The sequence below is a fragment of the Myxocyprinus asiaticus genome, chromosome 16, assembly GCF_019703515.2.
Source record: "Myxocyprinus asiaticus isolate MX2 ecotype Aquarium Trade chromosome 16, UBuf_Myxa_2, whole genome shotgun sequence".
Classification (NCBI taxonomy): Eukaryota; Metazoa; Chordata; class Actinopteri; order Cypriniformes; family Catostomidae; genus Myxocyprinus; species Myxocyprinus asiaticus.
The window spans coordinates 25,351,940-25,376,831 of NC_059359.1; the positions used below are offsets into that span (position 1 = coordinate 25,351,940).

Genomic DNA, 24,892 nt, shown 5'->3' on the forward strand with positions numbered 1-24,892 from the left:
TTGCATGACAGGTAGGACAACACACATATTGCTCATAGAATGCTTCAGTAGAGTGAATAGAGGTGGTAGTTAGGGGTTGCACAGAATAGTCAACTACAGCTAACATAGTCGACAATTTCAGCCTGAAGTTTATTTGTCGCGTACCACATAATTTATTAAACAGCTTTCTTAGAAAATACAGTGTTCAAAAAGTGAAGTGGGTCTTTGAAAAAGATGATACAAATGCTACAGTAACCTGCAATATATGCAAAATGGCTTTCAAATATTACAGAAATACTATTGCTATGCATAATCATTTAAAAAGGCACCATGATTTTTAAAAATAATCAGCATAACTTTGTGTGTTGGAACATCTGACCTGGTTGCTGTTCACTTTATTAAAGGGATAGTTCATCCAAAAATGAAACTTCTCTCATCATTTACTCACCCCCATTCCATCCCAGATGTGTATGAATTTCTTCTGCTGAACACAATCAAAGATTTTTAGAAGAATATTTCAGCTCTGTAGGTCCTCAGAATGCAAGTGAATGGGTACCAACATTTTGAAGCTCCAAAATGCACATAAAGGCAGCATAAAATGAATCCATCAGACTCCAGTGGTTAAATATATGTCTTCAGAAGCGATATGATAAGTGAGGATGAGAAGCAGATTATTATTTGTCATTTTTTAATATAAATTCTCCTCACTGCCAAGTAGGTGACGATATGCACAAAGAATGCGAATCGCCAAACATAAAAGAAGAAAAAATTTAAAGTGGAGATTGATTACAAAAAGGACACACAAAGTTGTGCTGATCATGTTAAAAAAAACATGGTGCCTTTTTAAATGATTATGCATAGCTATAGTATTTATGTTATATCTGAAGGCCAATTTGCATAGATTGCAGGTTACTGTAGCATTTGTCATCTTTATCAAAGACCCACTTCGCTAATGAAATTTTCATTTTTGGGTGCATGATACTTTTAAGAACACGTTATGGCAACAGTTAGAAAGCACTTCAGGTAAGATTCTGATGACATGACGGAATGCATGTCGACGTCACGACTAGTCAAATTCGACTAAGCCAGAATCTGTTTAGCAGAGATGGCCCAATTCTAATGGGAGAAACTGGGACACCCAACGGTGAACGGTTGTGGAAAGGAAGTCCTGCCTTACAGGTAAAAGAGTCAGTCACATTTTAGATACAGACATTGCCTGTCAATCAACTCGAGAACATGCATGCGCATTAGCTGTACAAGCCGGGAAAATAATGTTTTTTAGTGTAATCTGAGGTAAAGAACCACAGATTATGATACCAGTGTTGTCAGATTTTACTGCTGACTTGATATATATTATTTGATCATAATCTTGACCAACCGTTTTGGAGATTTTGGTCTTTACCCATTCAAGTAGATAGGAGCTGCACATTCATGACTTGAAATAGCTTCCTGGGAGCGTTCCAAAGTTGGCCACCAGTGGACTGACTTGCTAAATCACTCTACAGACAAAAGTTACATACAAATGTTTTTGCATGAACAAAGCTATGTCGATATGTTTGCAGGTTGGTGTTTGAAAAACAGTGCAACTGTGCAACTGATTTTCATTCATGTCCATGCAGTTTTGTGCTGATTAGTGCTTCCATGTTGATGGTCTATCTGGTAAACCATCATAGCTTTAGCTAAACATGGTGCAGCTCGTTGACCAACATGATCTTTTCAAGGAAAGCTGGTTGACCAAGGAAGTCTTGCTGGTTAAGATAGTTAAGAAACCGGAAGGGCGCCAGCACACCAGCTTCCATATATGGCAATATATGCTGGTGGCCAGCTTAGCTGATCTATTCAGCAGGATATTGTGTTGTTTCATTCTGGGTTGAATTAAGAAAAAAGGTGATAGACTGGTATGCAGATGGAAGAGACTGCGAGAGAAACAAGAGATGGGGCGAAAAAGAGTGATGAGGCTAGTACTTATATTAGAGGTGTGGAGGATGGTGAGCAGAGCAGAAAGATTGATGATCTTTGGGATGGAGGGATTGAAGATTAGTCAGAGAGAGAGAGCTGAGCCCCGGGTGCACAGTAACTGCTGTTTTTCAGCTGTGAGGGATTAGAGGGCGTAACAGGAAGCTGCTGCACCCTGCTGGCTGGAGATGTAATCTACAAAGAGAGCACTGATCCCTGCAAAAGGATGTGATTCAGGAACAAGCTTGTTTGTTTTCTGCTCACACAAACACACATTCTGTACAGACTGACATGCCTCATTTTGCATTTCCCCTGCATGTGCTTGTATTTAGTTGCAGTAGTTTGTAAATAACCCTGTTTCACTGCCATTCCCTTGTAGTGTCTCTCCCTTCCACCTCTCATCCTGCCATCGCTTACCCCATCCTTCCATCCACCAGTAATGCAGAGGAATACAAAGGTAACACCCCCTCCATTTTTTGTACTTAACCTAAGTTCTTCTCACCTATCCTCCATTACACTTCCTGCCTCACCTCACACATTTATTCATACTTCATTTACAGTATTTAATTTATTGATTTGTTTATACTTGTAATTCCACTTATACTATTGGTCAAAAGTATGGACACAGCTAATTATTACTTTTTCTCACTTTTATTCACTATTTTTCACATTTTCAAGTAATGAAATAACAAAAATGGACATATGGAAATTATGAAGTGATCAAGAATGCTAAACAAATCAAAACTATCTTATATTTTAGATTCTTCAAAGTTGCCACCTAGATTACAGCTCTGCACACTCAAGCAGAGTGGGTTCTGAACTCGCGACTACATTGGTATAGCTAGTAAAAACATCCATCAAACATCCACACCAACCCAGCCTTGTTTTTTTTTTTTTTTTTTTTTCAGATATGCAGCCAGTAACCTACAAACGTCATGGTTACTGGTGTAACCTCCGTTCCCTGATGGAGGGAACGAGACGTTGGTGTCGATGTAGTGACACTAGGGGTCACTCTTGGGAGCCCGAGACACCTCTGGTCTTTGATAAAAGGCCAATGAAAATTGGTATTTGCATGCCACTCCCCTGAACATACGGGTATAAAAGGAGCTGGTATGCAACCACTCATTCAGGTTTTACGCTGAGGAGCCGATATAAGGTCCGGCCATTTCAGCGGGTAGTTCAGCGTTGTGGCAGGAGGGACCAACGTCTCGTTCCCTCCATCAGGGAACGGAGGTTACACCAGTAACCATGACATTCCCTCTCTGTCACTCACTCGAAGTTGGTGTCGATGTAGTGACACTAGGGGTCCCTATACAAAACGCCACAAGGCTGAACTGTGTTACGTGAACTGGTGGTGTGTGGTGGGCAGACTTGCTGTGTGCCTCATAGCCAGCACACCAGGTCGACACGTAACCTCCCCCAACACAGTTATGAGTGTCGAACAGCCCTTTTTGGGGACAAGTCGACTACCCAAAGATAGAGACAGGCTTAACCCAGTCGTGGCCTCTTTTCCCCTTCTCTTTTTCCACTCCCTAAAAAAGAAGGGGGATTATCCGACTGGGCCGCCAGGTCTAGTCAGGGGGTGTCCCTCCAAGGGGAGAACACCGCAGAGACCACACCTCGCCCCAAGAGGGGGGGGATATTTAAGTGGAAGAATACGTCACATGGTCTTTCCAACCATGTGGAGAGCCTTCAAGGTAGACCCTGCCCAATGGGGGAGGAGATACTACAACATGGAGACTGGGGCAGAGGGGCTCTGCCCAAGGATGATGCAGTTTGCCAGCAGGGAAACGAATTAGCGGAAGATATAGATCGCAAGGGGTTAGCCTTACAGGGAACCGCCACATGCGGAGCACCTACCCCAGAACCGGGCTCTTAGTTAGTGCGTGTACTGGGCCGGCAGCATGTCTCTCCGAAAAGTCGACTGCCACAGGGCTCGGAGGAAGTCAACCAGGGAACAAATTTTGTGAACACTACTGGGAATTAACAGCGCACATCTTCAGCTCAAAAGGAGGTGGAAGGCGCTATGTGCAAGGATACACCCGGCCGGCTATCCCGGGCTTATCCACTTGTTGCGTGCCACTACCTGGGATGAAACCAGTTCCACCCGGAGGTTGTAGAACCTTGCAAAGGTGTTGGGTGTTGCCCAGCCCGCTGCTCTGCAAATGTCTGTTAGAGAGGCACCTCTGGCCAAGGCCCAAGAAGCCGCTACACCACGGGTAGAATGGGCTCGTAGCCCTACCGGGGGCGGCATGTTTTGGGCGAGATATGCCATAGTTATGGCGTCAACGAGCCAATGGGCAATCCTCTGCTTGGAGACAGTGCTTCCTTTCCGCTGTGCACCAAAAGCAGACAAAGAGCTGCTCAGAGATTCTAAAGCTCTGCGTGCGATCCAAATAGATGCATAAAGCACGCACCGGACACAGCGACGACAGGGCTGGGTCTGCCTCCTCCTGGGGTAGCACTTGCAGGTTCACCACCTAGTCCCTAAAGGGGTGGTGGGAACCTTGGGCACATAGCCCGGTCAGGGTCTCAGGATCACGTGAGAGTAACCTAGACCGAACTCCAGGCACGATTCGCTGACAGAGAACGCTTGCAGGTCACCTACTCTCTTGATAGAAGTGAGCGCAGTCAGGAGGGCAGTCTTCAAGGAGAGTGCCTTAAGCTTGGCTGACTGCAAAGGCCCAAAGGGGGCTCTCTGTAGACCCTGAAGAACTACAGAGGTCCGCTGAGGGAACGAGGTGCGGCCTGGAGGGATTCAGCCTCCTGGCACCTCTTAGGAACCTGATGATCAGATCATGCTTCCCTAAGGACTTACCGTCGACTGCGTCATGGTGTGCTGCTATGGCAGCAATGTACACCTTCAAGGTGGAAGGGGACAGCCTCCCTTCCAACCTCTCTTGCAGGAAGGAAAGCACTGATCTGACTGCGCATCTCTGGGGGTCTTCCCGACGGGAAGAACACCACTTAGCGAACAGACGCCACTAAAAGGCATACAGGCACCTCATAGAGGGAGCCCTAGCCTGAGTGATCGTGTCTACCATCGCAGGTGGGAGACAGCTTAGGTCTTCCGCACCCCGTCCAGGGGCCAGACAAGGAGATTCCAGAGGTCTGGGCATGGGTGCTGGATGGTGCCCCTTCCCTGAGAAAGAAGGTCCTTCCTCAGGGGAATTTTGCCATGGGGGAGCTGTCGCGAGGAGCATGAGGTCCGAGCACCACGTCTGGGTGGGCCAGTAGGGTGCTTACCAGGACGACCTTCTCCTCGTCCTCCCTGACCTTGCACAGGGTCTGTGCAAGCAGGCTCACTGGGGAAAACACATATTTGCGAATGCCAGGGGGCCAGCTGTGTGCCAGCACGTCTATGCCGAGGGAGGCCTCGGTCAGGGCGTACCAGAGTGGGCAGTGGGGAGGATTCTTGGGAGGCGAACAGGTGCACCTGTGCCTGTCGAATCGACTCCAAATCAGTTGGACCACCTGAAGGTGGAGTCTCCACTCTCCCCTGAGGGTAACCTGTTGTGACGGCACGTCCGCCGTAGTGTTGAGGTTGCCCGGGATGTGAGTGGCTTGCAGTGACTTGAGGTGCTACTGACTCCAGAGGAGGAGACGGCAGGTGAGTTGTGACATACAACGAGAGCGCAAATCACCTTGGCGGTTGACATATGCTACCATTGTCGTGTTGTCTGTCTGAACTAACACGTGCTTGCCCTGGATCAACGGCCGAAACCTCCGCAGGGCGAGCAGAATTGCCAACAACTCGAGGCAGTTGATGTGCCAACGCAGCCGCGGACCCGTCCAGAGGCCGGTGGCTGCGTGCCCGTTGCAAACGGTGCCCCAGCCCATTTTGGAGGCGTCTGTCATGACAACGACGTGCCTGGGGACCAGTTCTAGAGGAACACCTGCTCGTAGAAACGAGAGGTTGGTCCAAGGGCTGAAAAGACGTGACAGACCGACGTAATGGCCACGCGGTGTCCCGTGGCGCCATGCCCGTCTCGGGACTCGAGTCTGGAGCCAGTGCTGAAGCGGCCTCATATGCATCAACCCGAGTGGGGTGGCCACCGCCGAGGATGCCATATGCCCCAGGAGCCTCTGAAAAAGTTTCAGTGGAACCGCTGTTTTCTGTTTGAACGCCTTCAAACAGGCCAGCACCAACTGGGTGTGATCGTTCGTAAGGCGCGCCGTCAAGGAGACTGAGTCCAACTCCAAACCGAGAAAAGAGATGCTCTGAACCGGGAGGAGCTTGCACTTTTCCCAGCTGACCCAAAGCCCTAGTCGGCTGAGGTGTGAGAGCACCAGGTCCCTGTGTGCGCACAACACGTCTCGAGAGTGTGCTAAGATTAGCCAGTCGTCGAGATAGTTGAGAATGCGAATGCCCACCTCCCTTAACGGGGCAAGGGCAGCCTCTGCGATCTTCGTAAAGACGCGAGGAGACAGGGACAGGCCGAAAGGGAGGACTTTGTACTGATACGCCTGACCCTCGAACGCGAACCGCAGGAAGGGTCTGTGTCGAGGAAGGATAGAGACGTGAAAGTACGCATCCTTCAGGTCTACCGCCGCGAACCAATCTTGATGCCGGACACTCGCTAGAATGCGTCTTTGCGTCAGCATCTTGAACGGGAGTCTGTGTAAAGCCCGGTTCAGTACTCGCAGGTCCAAGATTGGCCGCAACTCACCGCCTTTTTTCGGTACAATGAAGTAGGGGCTGTAAAACCCTTTCTTCATCTTGGCTGGAGGGACAGGTTCTATCGCGTCCTTCCGTAGGAGGATAGCGATCTCCGCGCAAGGTAGCAGCGTTTTAGTCTTTCACCAAGGTGAAGTGGACACCGCTGAACCTGGGCGGATGCCCGGCGAAGTGAATTGCGCAGCCGAGTCGGACGGTCCGGACCAGCCCTCGTAACGGATTGGAAGGCGCAAGCCATGCGTCCAAGTTCCGCGCAAGGGGGAACAAAGGGACAACGTCATCGGATGTACCGGCAGATGGGGCCTCGCGGCGGGGCGGAGCTCGAGGTGCCACACCACATCATGGCCGTGCTGAGTCCGAGGACATCGAAGCACTTACCTGGCTCCTTGTGACCACCCCCGGAACAGCCTGGGATGGGGGAGGAAGAGGCCTGTCCTCGTGACCCATGGAGACTGTCACATCGGGGGCGGATTTGTGCCACAGCTGGGCGCTCAGGGCGGGAGACCGCTGCTGGAGCGCCAACATGCCAAATAGAGTGGTGGACGGTGGTCGTGATGCCAGCTGTACACACCGGATACGTGACCCAGGGAACAAGGAAACCACTCTTGCTGAGCTTTTGAGTACTGCAGCCACTTGGGCATGCAGCACAATTAAATGCAAAAGGTAACAAAAAGATGAAGATCTGCTTACCAGCTCCAGAGCAGCGGGTTTCGTTGTCCCTGGTTCGCCCGTCTCAAGGGCGCTTTGAAGCCTTTCACGGGTTCTGGGCGGCCGCGAGATGGGTGGCGTCTGCTTCCTGCGGTGGGCTCCATGCCGGGGCCGGGCCAAAGGGGCGGGCAGTGGCGGAGCCGGTGCAGTCACCGCAGGGGGATGCCCTTGGTGATGAGTAGATGGGGTGAGGGATCTTGAGCCGCGCCGAGGCAGGATATGCCGGCTAGCATCCATCTACTGCTCTACCATCGAGAACTGCCGGGCAAAGTCCTTGACGGTGTCGCCGAATAGGCCTGCCTGGGAAATGGGGGCAGCAAGGAATCGTGTTTTGTCGGTCTCACCCATCTCGACCAGGTTGAGCCAAAGGTGACGCTCCTGGACCACTAGTGTGGCCATCGTCCGCCCGAGAGACCGCGCCGTGACCTCTGTCGCTCGGAGAGCGAGGTCGGTCGCTGAGCGCAGTTCCTGCATCAATCCCAGGGCGAAACTACCCTCGTGCAGTTCCTTTAGCGCCTTGGCGGACTTGCAGGAGAGCCATGGCGTGCAGGGCGGAGGCGGCTTGTCCAGTGGCACTGTAGGCCTTGGCCGTCAGAGACGACGTAAAACTACAGGCCTTGGACGGGGGCTTTGGGCACCCGCACCAGGTGGCAGCGCTCTGCGGGCATAGGTGCACCGCGAGCGCCTTTATCCACTGGGGGATTGCCGAATAACCCTTGGCCACCCCACCATCGAGGGTAGTGAGAGCGGGGAAGCTGAAAAGATCGGGACCGGGCAGTAAAAAGTGCCTCCCGCAACCTTGTCAGCTCTTCATGCACTTCCGGGAAGAAAGGAACGGGGGCAGGGCGTGGCTTTGAGTGGTGCTGCGAGCCCAGGAACCAATCACTGAGCCGCAAGGGTTCAGGGAAGAGCGGTGAAATCCACTCTAACCGACGCTCGCGGCTGCCCGGGAAAGCATGTCGTCATCTCCGCGTCAGCCTGTGACTGGGCGATCGACCCCAAAGGGAGGAGCCCAGCTGAGGCTTCCGACTGGACGAGCCCACTCTCCGATGCTGCGCTCGAGAGCTCATCACTTTCGTGGGCTCCGAATAAGAGGTCAAACTCGCCGTGAGACGAGCCGGCGGACTCACCCGGAAGCCCAATCGGGGCAGACGAGCGTGCTGGGGAATGGGAGGTCCGCGGGGGGATACCCGGCGGAGGCAGTCCCATTGGGGTCCCCAAATCGCTCCCAGTGCTAGCCGTGCTGGCCTCAAACCCGTGGGTAAAAGGACCGAGGCGGGAGCCTCTGGGGTGGCTCGCTTTCTTATGAAGGCGAGCCGCGACTGCAACGTTGCCATGGACATATTCTCGCAATGAGAACATGACCATCCACGAACGCTGTCTCTGCATGAGCAGTGCCCAGACACGAAAGACAGTGATCGTGACCATTAGAAGGCGAGAGATAACGAGCACAACCAGGAATAACACACAATCGGAAAAGCATCTTTAAAAAGACGCGTCTTTAAAAAGACGTTCCGTGTGTGCGCTCTTTTAGAGAAATATGTACTCTTTTAGAGGGGAAAAATGCTCTTTCAGAAAATATACTCTCTAGTTTTTCTGCCGAAGCGCCCAGGGGCGTTCTCTGCAGTGCACCAGTGCAGAGGAGGGAGAAGCCGCTGAAATGCGCCATCAGATCCAGCAGAGGTGAATGAACAGTAGTATTCAGCTCAGTGAGCATGACCGTTCGGCTCTGAAGAGAAAATCTGAATGAGTGGTTGCATACCAGCTCCTTTAATACACGTATGTTCGGGGGAGTGGCATGCAAATACCACTCACCAATTTTCATTGGCCTTTTATCAAAGACCAGAGGTGTCTCGGGCTCCCAAGAGTGATCCCTAGAGTCACTACATCGACACCAACATCGAGTGAGTGACAGATAGGGAACAAGGCATTCTTAAATAATGCCTATACTAAAACTCTGCTAACTAAATTTAGCTGACTCGATACATGTGTTAACGGACTATGGTATTGGATATTGGTACAACACATTGTTTCCTAGAACTGGCAGAAAATACTCAAAACAGACACAAGCAGCGTATCTATCAACCACAAATAATATAATATTGAGCAGCAGCCCTCAGAGTTGCATTGGAGTGATGTCACCTCCCCTCTTCGAATTATTGGCTAGATGAGGTGCTGTCGATCAAGAAATAGTGGACCAATAGGGACGCAAAACGCCCCCGATTTACATGAAACTCTATTCACAAGTTTTGGAAAACCAAGCACAGAACTTGGAAACAAAAGCAAAGAAAAATACAGCGTAAGCATACAAAAAAATGAAAATATGAGCAAAATTGTCAGAAAGCACAAAAAACAGTAATATAACCAAGGAAAACATGATTTTGTTTGCAATTCTAATTTTTCTGTTGTTGTTTTTTTGCAGCATATTTTAAATGTGTTTATATATTTTTGATTCATGCTTGTTATTTTTTGATCTGCACTAATTATTTTGATCTCCACTTATTATTTTGTTCTGTGCTTTTTATTTATTTTTGCACTTATTATTTTTTTTTATCTGCGCATATTATTTTTTGATTCACACTTCTTATTTTTGGATCCGTGACCGCAATACTTTTGACGGGATTTTGATCCCATACTCGTCTAGCCATCTCTTAAAGTTGACCACATTTATATTCACATCAGCGATTAAGGTAATTATTTGGTTAAGGCTTTATTCCGAAAACTTTTTTAATGCTCCATAAAGGTTTAAATGCTTCATAGAGTATTCATCTATTATGAATATTCCTCCTTATGTAAAACTTCTTTAAACTGTGCTACCTCTGGTAAGATGCAATATAAATTTAACATTATTATTATTATTATTATTATTATTATTATTTAACTAAATAATGGTGTCTTATCGTAAAAATTCCTGATAGATATACGGGACTTTCACCCGTTTGTAGGCTATATTGATTTTATTTTCATTTCTTTTAATGTTTGGATTTGTATTTATTATTCACTACAAAATGTGTGCTTGATATTTCACATTTTGCTTGACACCTCCTCCCTTCAGAATAATGTTGTTATACATGAAAAGATAAATGAAAATTCTGTGTCATGCAGATATTAATACCAAAAATACTAGGAGAAACGTCCTGGTTACTTTCGTAACCTCTGTTCCCTGATGGAGGGAATGAGACGTTGTGTTGATGTAGTGACACTAGGGGTCACTCGTGGGAGCCCCAAACAAAAAAGGCCAATGGGAATTGGCGAGTGGAATTTGCATGCCACTCCCCCAGACATACGGGTATAAAAGGAGCTGGCTCGCAACCACTCATTCAGGTTTTGTGCTGAGGAGCCGAGGCAAGGTCCCGGCCATTTCTGCGGGTAGTTCAGTATTGTGGCAAGAGGGACACAACGTCTCGTTCCCTCCATCAGGGAACGGAGGTTACGAAAGTAACCAGGACGTTCCCTATCTGTCACTCACTCAACGTTGTGTCGATGTAGTGACACTAGGGGTCCCTATACGAAATGCCACAGTAAGCTGAACTGTGTTACGTGGACTGGCGGTGCGAGATGGGCAGACCGCTGTGTGCCTCGTAGCCAGCGCACCAGGCCGTTACGTAACCTCCCCCAACGCTCTTATGAGCGTCGAATGGTCCTTTGGGAACAAGTCGACTTGCCAACAAATAGGGACAGGCTAGCCCAGCCTGACCTCTTTTCCTCTTTTTTCTCCCCACAAAGAATGGATTTTTTTTACTGGCTGGGGGCCATAAGTTTTTACGTGGTGGGGGGTGTCACTCCCGCGGAGGCCATGCCCTGCCTGGAGGGTGGGGGGGTATTTTGAGTGGAAATATGTCACATGGTCTTACCGAGTCCTGTCAGAAGTATGTCATGTTGAGAAGTCCCATGGTAGGTCCTACCCAAAGGGGGAGGAGCTCTACAAACACAGTGACCAGGGGCAGAGGAACCTCTGCCCAAGGAAGACGAAGTTTACCGACAGGGAGACGATTTAGCGGAAGATATATCACATGGGGTCACCTATGGGAAACCAGTGCATGTGGAGCACCAACCCCAATACAGGCGTTCAGACGGAGGACAGCGGTTCCACTGAAACATTTTCAGAGGCTCCTGGGGCATATGGCATCCTCAGCAGTGGCCACACCGCTCGGGTTGATGTATATGAGACCGCTTCAGCACTGGCTTCAGACTCGAGTCCCGAGATGGGCATGGCGCCACGGGACACATCACGTGGTCATCACGCCGATCTGTCGCCGCCTCTTCAGCCCTTGGACCGACTTAGAATTTACATAGGCAGGGGTTCCCCTAGAGCAGGTCTCCAGGCACATCGTGGTTATGACGGACGCCTCCAAGACAGGCTGGGGCACTGTATGCAACGGGCACGCAGCCGCCGGCTCTTGGACTGGCCCGCGGCTGCGTTGGCACATCAACTGTCTCGAGTTGTTGGCAGTACTGCTCGCCCTGCAGAGGCTCCGGCCGTTGAGCTCATTGAGCTCTACAAACACGGTGACCAGGGGCAGAGGAACCTCTGCCCAAGGAAGACGCAGTTTACCGACAGGGAGACGATTTAGCAGAAGATATATCACATGGGGTCACCTGTGGGGAACCAGCGCATGTGGAGCACCAACCCCAATACAGGGCTTAGTTAGCACATATACTGGGCCGGCAGCGAGTTTCTCCGCAAACTCGTCTACCACAGGGCTAAGGAGGAAAGTCATCCAGGGATCACAACTTGTGAACACGACTGGGAGTCAAAAGCACACATCTTCACCTCAGGGGAGGGGAAAGGCGCTATGCGCAAGTGGTACACCCAGCTAGCTGTCCCGGAACTTACCTGCTCGTACCTGACAATATACGGGACGAGACCGGCTCAACCCAGAGATTGTAGAACCTCACAAAGGTGTTGGGTGTTGCCCAGCCCGCTGCTCTGCAGATGTCTGCCAAAGAGGTGCCATTGGTCAGGGCCCAGGAGGCTGCCACACTCCTAGTAGAGTGGGCTCGTAACCCCACAGGAGGCGGCACGTCCTGAGCATGATATGCCATCACGATGGCGTCAATGACCCAATGGGCGATCCTCTGTTTGGAGACAGTGCTCCCTTTCCGCTGTCAGCCAAACAGACAAAGAGCTGCTCGGAACTTCTAAATCTCTGCTTGCGATCCAAATAGATGTGTAAAGCATGCACCGGACACAGCAACGTCAAGGCTGGGTCTGCCTCCTCCTGGGGCAGCGCTTGCAGGTTCTCCAACTGATTCCTAAACGGGGTCGTGGGAACCTTGGACACATAGCCCGGTCGGGGTCTCAGGATCATGTGAGAGTAGCCCAGACCGAACTCCAGGCATGTTTCGCTGGCAGAGAACGCCTGCAGGTCCCCTACCCTCTTGATGGAAGTGAGTGCAGTCAGGAGGGCAGTCTTTAAAGAGAGTGCCTTCAGCTCAACTGACTCCAGGGGCTCGAAGAGAGCTCCCCATAGACCCCGATGGACTACAAAGAGGTCTGGAGGTATTCAACCTCTTAGCACCTCTCAGGAACCTGATGATCAAGTCGTGCTTCCCCAAATACTTACAATCTACTGCATCGTGATGTGCCGAAATGGCGACTACATACAACTTCAAGGTGGAGGGGGACAGCCACCCCTCCAGCCTCTCCTGCAGGAAGGAAAGCACTGATCCAACTGCGCATCTCTGGGGGTCTTCACGTCGGGAAGAACACCACTTAGCGAACAGATGCCAGTTCAAGGCATACAGGCACCTCATAGAGGGAGCCCTATCCTGAGTGATAGTGTCTACCACCGCGGGTGGTAGGCCACTTAGGTCTTCTGCGTCCCGTCCAAGGGCCAGATGTGGAGATTCTAGAGGTCTGGTCACGGGTGCCAGATGGTGCCCCATCCCTGAGAAAGAAGATCTTTCCTCAGGGGAATTCGCCGGGGGGGGAGGCTTGTCGCAAGGAGTGTGAGTTCCAAGAACCACGTCTGGGGCCAGTAGGGTGGGCCAGTAGGGTGCTACTAGGACTACCTGCTCCTAGTCCTCCCTGACCTTGCATAGGGTTTGTGCAAGTAGGCTCACTGGGGGAAACGCATATTTGTGTAGTCCAGGGGGCCAGTTGTGTGCCAGCACGTCTATACCGAGGGGTGCCTCGGACAGGGTATACCAAAGCGGGCAGTGGGAGGATTCCCGGGAAGCAAACAGGTCTACCTGTGCTCGACCGAATTGACTCCAAATCAGCTGGAACACCTGGGGGTGGAGTCTCCACTCTCCCTGAACGTAACCTGTCATGACAGCACGTCCGCTGCGGTGTCAAGGTCACCGGGATGTGAGTGGCTCGAAGCTGACTCCAGAGGAGGAGACGGCGGGCGAGTTGTGACATGCAACGGGAGTGTAGGTTGCCTTGGTGGTTGATGTATGCTACCGTCGCCGTGTTGTCCGTTTGGACCAACACACGCTTGCCCTGGATCAACGGCCGGAGCCTCTGCAGGGCGAGCAGTACTGCCAACAACTCGAGACAGTTGATGTGCCAACGCAGCCGTGGGCCAGTCCAAGAGCCGGTGGATGCGTGCCAATTGCATACAACGCCCCAGCCTGTCTTGGAGGCATCCGTCGTAACCACGATGCGCCTGGAGACTTGCTCTAGGGGAACCCCTGCCCATAGAAATGCTAGGTCGGTCCAAGGGCTGAAGAGGCAGCGACAGAATGGCGTGACGACCATGCGATGTGTCCCGCAGCGCCATGCCCATCTCGGGACTTGAGTCTGAAGCCTGTGCTGAGGCGGTCTCATATGCATCAACCCGAGCGGTGTGGCCACCGCTGAGGATGCCATATGCCCCAGGAGCCTCTGAAAATGTTTCAGTGGAACCGCTGTCCTCCGTCTGAAAGCCTTCAGACAGTTTAGCACCGACTGTGCATGCTCGTTCGTGAGGCACGCCGTCATCGAGACTGAGTCCAACTCCAAGCCGAGAAAAGAGATGCTCTGAACCGGGGAGAGCTTGCTCTTTTCCCAGTTGACCTGAAGCCCCAGCCGGCTGAGGTGCGTGAGCACCAGGTCCCTGTGTGCACACAACACATCCCGAGAGTGAGCTAGGATTAGCCAGTCGTCGAGATAGTTGAAGATGCGGATGCCCACTTCCCTTAGCGGGGCAAGGGCTGCCTCTGCGACTTATGTGAAGAAGCGAGGGGACAAGGACAGGCTGAAGGGGAGGACCTTGTACTGATATGCCCGGCCCTCGAAAGTAAACCGCAGGAAGGGTGTGTGTCGAGGTAAAACTGAGACGTGGAAGTACATGTCTTTCAGGTCTACCGCTGCGAACCAATCTTGATGCCGTACGCACACTAGAATGCGTTTTTGCGTCAGCATCTTGAACGGGAGTCTGTGCAAAGCCCGGTTCAGTACTCACAGGTCCAAGATTGGCCGCAACCCCCTGCCTTTCTTCAGTACGATGAAGTAGGGGCTGTAAAACCCCTTCTTCATCTTGGCCGGAGGGACAGGCTCTATCGCACCCTTCCGTAGAAGGGTAGCGATCTCTGCACGCAAGGTAGCAAGCGTTCTCGTCCTTCACCGAAGTTAAGTGGACGCTGCTGAACCTGGGCGGGCTCCTGGCGAACTGAATTGCGTAGCCGAGTCAGACGGTCCGGGTCAGCCATTGCGACGGGTTGGAGAGCGCAAGCCATGCGTCCAAACTCCGGGTGAGGGGGATCAAGGGGACAATCACGTCTGACGTACCGGCGGGTAGGGCCTCGTGGCGGGGTGGAGCCTGAGGCGCCACGTTGCAGGGGCTTGAGCCCCATGGCCGTGCTGAGTCCAGGGACATTGAAGCACTTACCTGGCTCCTGATACCCACCATAAGATTGGCCAGGGAGGGGGGAGGAGGAATATCGTCCCCGCAGTCCGTCAGATCCAACCCGGTGTGGGCATGTTTGTGCCACAGCTGGGCATGCAGGGGGAGGGGGCCCACAGCTGGAGCGCCAAACCTGCCGAAATGGGATGGTGGACGGCTGTTGTGACGACGGCCGTGCGCACCGGATATGTAACCCAGGGAACAAGAAAACCACTCTTTTGTTGGACTTTTAGGTACCACAGACTCTTGGGCATGTACCGAAATAAAATGGAACAAAAGATTCTCCTCCCGGCCCTCTACAGGAGGATGGAGTGGTCTGTCCACCAGCTCCAGAGTAGCGGGTCTCCTCGTCCCTGGGTCGCCCGTCTCAGGGGCACTTCGAAGCCTTCCTTGGGTTCTTGGCGGCCGGTGGCGTCTGCTTCCTGAGGTGGGCTCCACGCCGGGGCCGGGCCGCGGGCTGCGGTGGAGCCGGTGTTGTTGCTGCAGGAGGATGCCCCTGGCAACGAGCAGATGGGGTGCAGGGTCTTGAGCTGCGCCGGGGTAGGATGTGTTGAATAGCCTCCGTCTGCTGCTTCACCGCCGGGAACTGCTGGGCAAAGTCCTCGACGGTGTCACCGAACAGGCCGACCTGGGAAATAGGGGCGTCAAGGAACCGCACCATGTCAGCCTCTCTCATCTCAACCAGGTTGAGCCAAAGGTGGCGCTCCTGGTCCACTTGGGTGGACATCGCCTGCCCGAGAGACTGCGCCGTGACCTTCGTCGCCCGGAGAGCGAGGTCGGTCGCCTTGGCTTGGTGTACCTGCAGGAGAGCCATGGCGTGCAGGGCGGAGGCGGCTTGTCCAGCGGCACCGTAGGCCTTAGCTGTCAGAGACAACGTAAACCTACAGGCCCTGGACGGGAGCTTCGGGTGCCCGCGCCAGGTGGCGGCACTCTGTGGGCACAAGTGCACCACGAGCGCCTTATCCACCTGGGGGATCACCGAATACCCCCTGGCCGACCCACCATCGAGAGTAGTGAGAGCGGGCGAGCTGAAAGACCGGGATCAGGTAGTAAAAGGTGCCCACCACGATCTCGTCAGCTCCTCATGCACCTCCGGGAAGAAAGGGACTGGGGTGGGGCGCGGCCGTGAGCGGCACTCTGGGCCCAGGAACCAATCATTGAGCCACGAGGGTTCAGGGGAGAGTGGAGGGTTCCATTCTAGCCCTACACTCGTGGCCGCCCGGGAAAGCATGTCCGTCAGCTTCGCGTCGGCCTGAGAATGGGCAACCATACCCGAAGGAGGAAGCCCATCCACAGCCTCTACGTCAGACTGGATGAGCCCGTTCTCTGATGCTGCGATCGAGAGCTCATCATCTTCCCTGGCTCCGAACTCACCCTGAGACGAGCCGGCGGTCTCATCCGAGAGCCCGATCGGGGCAAGCGAGCGTGCTGAGGAATGGGAGGTCCGTGGGGGGGTTACCCGGTGGAGGTGCTCCCACTGAAGTCCCCAGATTCACCCCAGTGCTAACCAATGCGGCCTCATACCCGTAGGTAGAAGGACCGAGGCGGGGAGCCGCTGGGATGGCTTGCCCTCTTAAGAAGGAAAGCCGCGACCACAACGTTGCCATAGTCATGTTCTTGCAATGAGGACATGACCCATCCACGAACGATGTCACCGTGTGGGCAGCGCCCAGATACGCAAGACAGCGATCGTGGCTGTCAGAAGCGGAGAGATAACGACCGCAACCAGGAATAATACACAAATGGAAGGGCATCTTTAAAAAGACGTTCCATGAGTGCCACTCTTTTAGTTAAAAAATATACTCTATTAAAATATACCCTTTTTGTTCTGCCAAAGCGCCCAGGGGCATTCTCTGCACTCCACAGGTGCAGAGGGGGAGAAGCCGCTGAAATGCACCATAGATCTAGCAGTTTGAGGTGAATAGTAGGGAGATTGAATAGAGTGCACTGAACGCAACCACTCAGCTCCGAAGAGAAAATCTGAATGAGTGGTTGCGAGGCAGCTCCTTTTATACAAGTTTGTCCTGGGGAGTGGCATGCAAATTCCACTCGCCAATTCCCATTGGCCTTTTTTTAAAATCAGAGGTGTTTGCGGCTCCCAAGAGTGACCCCTAGCGTTATGACATCGACATAACGTCGAGTGAGTGACAGATAGGGAACCACAGTTAACAACATATTTATATATATTACATAACATATATATTAACAACACAGTTACTGTAGCCTACAAATTCAGCTTTATCTGTTAAGAAAAAAAAAAGAATAAAATAATATTTTTTTAAATAATAGTTATATAATATTAATAAGAATTATTATTGTTATTAGGCTATTATTATGAAAAGGCATAGACAAGGCATATTTTATTAATAGAAACAATAAATGTAAGAGTAACATTTAAAAATGGGCATTTCATTTAGTTTTTACGCACTTCCGGTTTAAGCCCCTCCCACTCCCGGTTCTGTCTGTATACAGAGACAGATACAGATAATTTTGTCATATGAACAGATACAAATACATATAATGGCTTCGCTGCACACCCCTAATATATATATATATATATATATATATATATATATATATATATATATATATATATATATATATAAAATAATATTAATATAATATATTTAAAAATATTTTTTATATAATCATGTGAACCATAAGTCAAGTGTGTCTAAACTTTTGACAGGTATTTATTAGTTTATTAGTCCATGTTTCAGTTGTAAATTAGTTTTACATGACCATTTCCTCCCTCTCTCTTGCTCTTAGGATTAAACACTGTTTTGGCTACTGTACCTTTAAAAATTCTGTATGTAAATGGCCTTTGTTGTGATTAGCTAACCTCTTCACATGTGAAATGAGTTACAATTTTATTTTATTATTTCCACCTCATTCTCAATAAACACATGTGAATACCTCCCTGACTTCTCTCCTCCAAATGCTTACCTTCAAAACAACCTTGTTCCACATGTTAACTTCTGCTAGAAAATACCAGCTTCTCATCTTCTTAATCATGTTTTGCTGTGTTATTGTTCGTTAACATGCATCTGCACACACTCCTATTGTCTTCTAAGTGCCCTTGTCATCTGAAGCATTAGCGCTGTTCTCTGGAGTATCTACTCAGCTGCTCTGCCTTGTTTTTCACTATACCAATTGAGAGTCTCTGAACAGATCAAGAGACACATGCTGAAATGGGAGAGAGAGAAAAAAATAGTGAGGTCCCACAAAGAATGACCCCTTAAAGAGCCTGGCTCTACAGAAGCATTGCTTGTCATCCTTAATGATCTGGGACGTAGCAGGTCAGGTCAGTGGAGAGCCCTTGAACCTCCCACACCTACAGAGCTACTTACAGTCTTCACTGAACTCCAAGACATTAGTACATCAGCAAAGCACAATGTTACGCAACACTGCACAACCCTTACGTAAACTACCACATACAGTACACACGTTCTGTCCATCTGACCTGCAGAAGATTATATCAGATCTATTTCAAACATTTTCATTGCATGCACTTCACAGTGCCAAGTCAATGATTCTATCACCTTTTTTTTATTTTTTTATAAACACCTTCAGTCTGTGCCAGTGCCACCAAAACAGGGTTTAGACTGGGGGCACTGAAGATAGGCGGGGTTGTGACTTCACTACATGACAAGGCTGAGCTCATCAGTATTAATTACCTCGAGCTGATGTTGCTGATGTTTCTCATTCGGAATTTAGATACAATATCAAGGCAGTTTTATGTTTGGTCAGACGTTTTAACATTTCTTTTTAATGTAATCGATACATTAATCCAGAGATGGAGTTTGTAGGCAGTCTGATATATGGCAATATACACTCTCTGAGCACTTTATTAGGAACACCTGTACACCTATTTATTCATCCAATTATCTAATCAGCCAATCATGTAGAAGCAGTGCAGTGCATAAAATCATGCAAATACGGGTCAGGAGCTTCAGTTAATGTTCACATGAACCATCAGAATGGGGTTTCCCCAAATTTGATCTCAGTGATTTCGACCGTGGCTTGATTGTTGGTGCCAGATGGGCTGGTTTGAGTATTTCTGTAACTGCTGATCTCCTGGGATTTTCACATACAACAGTCTCTAGAGTTTCTCAGAATGGTGCAAAAAACAAAAAAACATCCTGTGAGTGGCAGTTCTGTGGACGGAAACGCCTTGTTGATGAGAGCGGTCAATGCAGAATGGCCAGACTGGTTCGAGCTGACAGAAAGGCTACAGTAACTCAGATAACCACTCTGTACAATTGTAGTGAGCAGAATAGCATCTCAGAATGAACAACATGTCCAACCTTGAGGTGGATGGGCTACACCAGCAGAAGACCATGTCAAGCACTTTATTAGGACCATTGATTTGATATTGATATTGATACAACTTTATTGTCATTGCACAGTACAGATACTCAGCAAAGAAATACAGTTTAGCATCTACAAGAAGTGCAAATAGTAGCATTGTGCAAATTAACAAAGTGCAGGTTGAATATGTATATACAGTAAATAATAAATAACAAGGCTATGGGATTGAATATGTGCAGTAGCTACTGAGTAGATAACAGTATGAATGGTATAAAAAAAAGTATATATGCAAGTAATTAGTCATAATATATGTAAGAGATATGTACAGTGTATATACAACAGTACCCAGATTATCCTTGGATAATATACAATGTATATTCAAATAATATACATACAGTGCATCTGGAAAGTATTCACAGCGCTTCACTTTTTCCACATTTTGTTATGTTACAGCCTTATTCCAAAATTGATTAAATTCATTATTTTCCTCAAAATTCTACAAACAATACCCCATAATGACAACGTGAAAGAAGTTTGTTTGAAATCTTATTAAAAATAAAAAACGGAAAAACAAAATCACATGTACATAAGTATTCACAGCCTTTGCTCAATACTTTGTTGAAGCACCTTTGGCACCAATTACAGCCTCAAGTCTTTTTGAGTATGATGCTACAAGCTTGGCACACCTATTTTTGGGCAGTTTCTCCCATTCTTCTTTGCAGGACCTTTCAATCTCCATCAGGTTGGATGGGGAGTGTCGGTGCACAGCCATTTTCAGATCTCTCCAGAGATGTTCAATTGGGTTCAAGTCTGGGCTCTGGCTGGGCCACTCAAGGACATTCACAGAGTTGTCCCAGAGCCACTCCTTTGTTATCTTGACTGTGTGCTTAGGGTCGTTGTCCTGTTGGAAGATGAACCTTCGCCCCAGTCTGAGGTCCAGAGCGCTTTGGAGCGGGTTTTCATCAAGGATGTCTCTGTTCATTGCTGCATTCATCTTTCCCTGATCCTGACTAGTCTCCCAGTTCCTGCCACTGAAAAACATCCCCACAGCATGATGCTGCCACCACCATGCTTCACTGTAGGGATGGTATTGGCCAGGTGATGAGCAGTGCCTGGTTTCCTCCAGACATGACACTTGCCATTCAGGCCAAAGAGTTCAATCTTTGTTTCTCATGGTCTGAGAGTCCTTCAGGTGCCTTTTGGCAAACTCCAGGTGGGCTGTCATGTGCCTTTTACTGAGGAGTGGCTTCCATCTTGCCACTCTACCACACAGGCCTGATTGGTGGAGTGCTGCAGAGATGGTTGTTCTTCTGGAAGGTTCTCCTCTCTCCACAGAGAATTGCTGGAGCTCTGTCAGAGTGACCATCGGGTTCTTAGTCACCTCCCTGACTAAGGCCCTTCTCCCCCGATCGTTAAGTTTGGCCAGGCGACCAGATCTAGGAAGAGTCCTGGTGGTTCCAAACTTCTTCCATTTACGGATGATGGAGGCCACTGTGCTCATTGGGACCTTCAATGCTGCAGAAATTTTTCTGTACCCTTCCCCAGATCTGTGCCTCAATACAATCCTGTCTCGGAGGTCTACAGACAATTCCTTGGACTTCATGGCTTGGTTTGTGCTCTGACATGCACTGTTAACTGTGGGACCTTATATAGACAGGTGTGTGCCTTTCCAAATCATGTCCAATCAACTGAATTTACCACAGGTGGACTCCAATTAAGTTGTAGAAACATCTCAAGGATGATCAGTGGAAACAGGATGCACCTGAGCTCAATTTTGAGTGTCATGGCAAAGGCTGTGAATACTTATGTACATGTGATTTTTTTCGTTTTTTATTTTTAATAAATTTGCAAAGATTTCAAACAAACTTCTTTCACATTGTCATTATGGGGTATTGTTTGTAGAATTTTGAGGAAAATAATGAATTTAATCCATTTTGGAATAAGGCTGTAACATAACTAAATGTGGAAAAAGTGAAGCGCTGTGAATACTTTCCGGATGCACTGTATACACTGCCGTTCAAAAGTTTGGGGTCACTTGACTGAAACGTTTCTCATGATCTTTAAGCGTATGCTTAAATGTTAAAAATTAGTTTTGTAGACAAAAATATAATTGTGCCAACATATTAATTTATTTAATTACAAAACTAAAATTCTATTTAAAAAAAAAAATAAAGTTTTTGAAATGGATGACTTGGACCGAATAATAAATAAAAGCAGCCAGTAAGTGCCCAGCATAGATGGGAACTCCTTCAATACTGTTTAAAAAGCATCCTAGGGTGATACCTCAAGAAGTTGGTTGAGAAAATGCCAGGAGTACATTTCTGCTAAATCTAGGCAAAGTGTGGCCACTTTGAATATGCTAAAATATAACATAGTTTTGATTTATTTTGTCACAACATAATTCCCATAATTCCATTTCTGTTATTCCATAGTTTTGATGACTTCACTATTATTCTAAAATGTGAAGAAAATATAATAATAAAGAATGAGTAAGTGACCCCAAACATTTGAACGGCAGTGTATATACTATTAATCTACAGTTAAATCAAGAAATACAGAAAATACAGTATAGAACAGAGCTGCAGTATAGTATAGAATAGTGTTCCTAATAAAGTGCTCAGTGAGTGCATGCCAAACACATATATGAAATACAGTATATGTTGAAATATGGCTTTTACTGACATAAAAAAGTCACATACTTGTACTTACTGTACATGCAACATTTATTTCAAAATACTACAAAAATGTCAGTTTTTATAGAAGTGGCATATATTTTCCCAAATACTAGTGGAATTTGAATATGTACATATATGCACAAATATAAGAACTCTAATTTGAATATATATATCTAAAAACGAATTTCAAACATTTAAGCATACGCCTTCAGATCAAAAGAAATTTAAGAACATGAGAAACATTTCAGGCAAGTGACACCAAACTTTTGAACAGTAGTGTATATACAGTATATACTGTATATATATGTATAAAAAGGAGAATAAGAGAGGAAGACAATTGCAAGAAGAGAAGTACAGTGATGTGGAGACACAGAGGCTGCAGTCTCTGTCTTTGTCTCTTCCTCAGTGCTGGGTGTCTGGCTCCCTGAAATGTACGCTTGAGCACTGTTAATTTTTCATCCTCTATGAAACAGACTCCTAAAGAAATCTTATTCTACATAAATAATATATTAGAAATAAGCATAACCCTATAATGTACTTAAAAGTAATTAAATTAATTGAAAGTCAGTAACTGTACTGCATTACACTGCTTTTTCGACTAAAAAGTAATTAGATTACAGTAACTAATTACTTTGTACTTGGATTACACCCAACACTGCATCCAGGTTCCTATTTATCACCATGACAAGGACTGCAAATGGGTTGTCGGGATGTTACTGGATAAAAATTGTGCAAATAATTGGATATTATTTCATATTATTACGGTGACACAACGCAACATTGTCCACTATCTGTCCCAGTTTTTTTAAATAATTAATCAAAATTAGATTTTTACATCTGAAAATTCTGAACACGCCCAAGGCGGGGAGGTTAAAGGAATAGTTCACCCAAACATAAAAATTCTCTCATCATTTACTCACCCTCATGTCATCCCAGATGTGTAAGAGTTTCTTTCTTCTGCTCTAAACAAACAAAGATTTTTAGAAGAAAATCTCCGCTCTGTTGGTCCATACAATGCAAGTTAATGGTGGCCAGAATTTTGGAGTTCCAAAAATCACATAAAGGAGATATAAAAGTAATCCATATGACAGGTACCACATGTGTTTTTCAGATATAAAAGTGAAAGTGGAGATTTAGTCAAAAAAGGACTAACATTTTTATCTGTTTCTCACCCACATGTATCATATTGCCTCTGAAGATATGGATTTAACCACTGGAGTCTTATGGATTACTTTTATGTTTCCTTTATGTGATTTTTGGAGCTACAAAGGTCTGACCACTATTCATACACATCTTGGAGTAATGATGAGAGAATTTTTGGTGAACTATCCTAATAATGGTTAAGGTAAGGTAACCCCCTTCCAAAAGCTCTGACACAATTCCAACACTGGTTCTTACTACAAGGCGTTAAGTTCCTTAAGTCTGTGGATAGATGCTTGGATCTGCTTTCTTGGTGCGAGGCAAAAAGGTACTCTTAGGCCAACTTGTTTGAAATATCAGGAGATAAATCAACAGCAAACTACAGCCTTGGTTTTCCCCCTTTTTTCATTGATATCTTTTTTTTTTTTTTCTTGCTCTCTTTGGCTTGAATTTTTGCTTTCTCCAATAACCAGCAAGAATTGAACGGATAAAGGCTATGTTTTCTCGTACAGAAGGATAGAGAGAGATTAAGAGAGGAAGACAATTGCAAGAAGAGAAGTACAATGATGTGGAGACACAGAGGCTGCAGTCTCTGTCTTTGTCACTTCCTCAATTCTGGGTGGCTGGCTCCCTGAAAAGTACGCTTGAGACAAGGAGCACTGTTAATTTTTCATCTTCTATGAAACAGACTCCTAAAGAATTCTTAGTCGACATCCGTTTCAAAGGCGGCCTGCCTCTCTTTAGACCTCCCACTGTTTCTCAAGCATTTCTCTAAGATGTGCATATTTTGTCTTCTTTTTCAGACACTTGCGGAAACTTTTCTTGTCAGTGTTGTTGTTTGTTGCCCTGCAAGCAAGCATACTTCTCAGTCTTTATTTTCTCATTTTTTCTTGGCCTTATTCTCTTTTTGTCTGACATTGTTTATCTTCCGCCCTCTCTATCTATCTGTCTCTCTATCTCTTTCATTCAGTCGGTCTGGCTGTCTTCAGTTTTCTTTTCTACCCACCGCTGTGTGTGTGTGTGTGTGTGTGTGGGTGGGTTTAAGTGGTTTACGAGGACTTTTTTTTAGGTTACAAACTGGTAATTACAAGGGTATTATGCTGTAAATGTGGTTTATGAGGACATTTCTAGTGTCCCTATAATTCAAATTGCTTAAAAAACATATTAAACAATGTTTTATTGAAAATGTAAAAATGCAGAATGTTTTTTGTGAGGGTTAGGTTTAGGGGTAGGGTTAGGGGATAGAATCTATAGTTTATACAGTATAAAAAATTATTATGTCTGTGGAGAGTCCTCATAATGATAGCTGCACCAACATGTATGTGTGTGTTTGTGTGTGTGTGTGTGTATGCAAAAAGGTTGTTTAACATTTAACCGCAATGTGCAGGCTCATATGTTGATGGTTTGGAGTCAATGTCTGTCTGCCTGTAACTGTTTCCTATCTGTCAATTTTGGAAAAGCTGTACTGTAACAAACACCATGCACATACCAGGATCAAAAATAAAAGGGGGAGTTAGGGCAGAAATTACACTGAAAGTGATAAAATTCCCACCTAAATTTAAAATGTGTGGGAAATGTCCCCTAAATAAAGTCCTCTTTAAGAAAAAAGAGAA

At 47.5% G+C, this 24,892-nt stretch overlaps 1 protein-coding gene across 4 annotated transcripts in view; it reads left to right on the forward strand.

Annotated features, from left to right (window-relative positions):
• Window positions 1-24,892, forward strand: part of LOC127453706 (cell adhesion molecule 4-like) — a 256,812-nt gene that overhangs the window by 224,436 nt on the left and 7,484 nt on the right. For 3 of the 4 annotated variants that reach the window (XM_051720306.1, XM_051720308.1, XM_051720304.1), the window contains one exon: window positions 2,315-2,392. The exons of the other annotated variant lie outside the window; for it this stretch is intronic. In XM_051720306.1, the coding sequence (XP_051576266.1) occupies window positions 2,315-2,392 (78 nt within the window). The remainder of the gene's footprint in view (window positions 1-2,314; window positions 2,393-24,892) is intronic. 4 annotated transcript variants of the gene reach the window in all.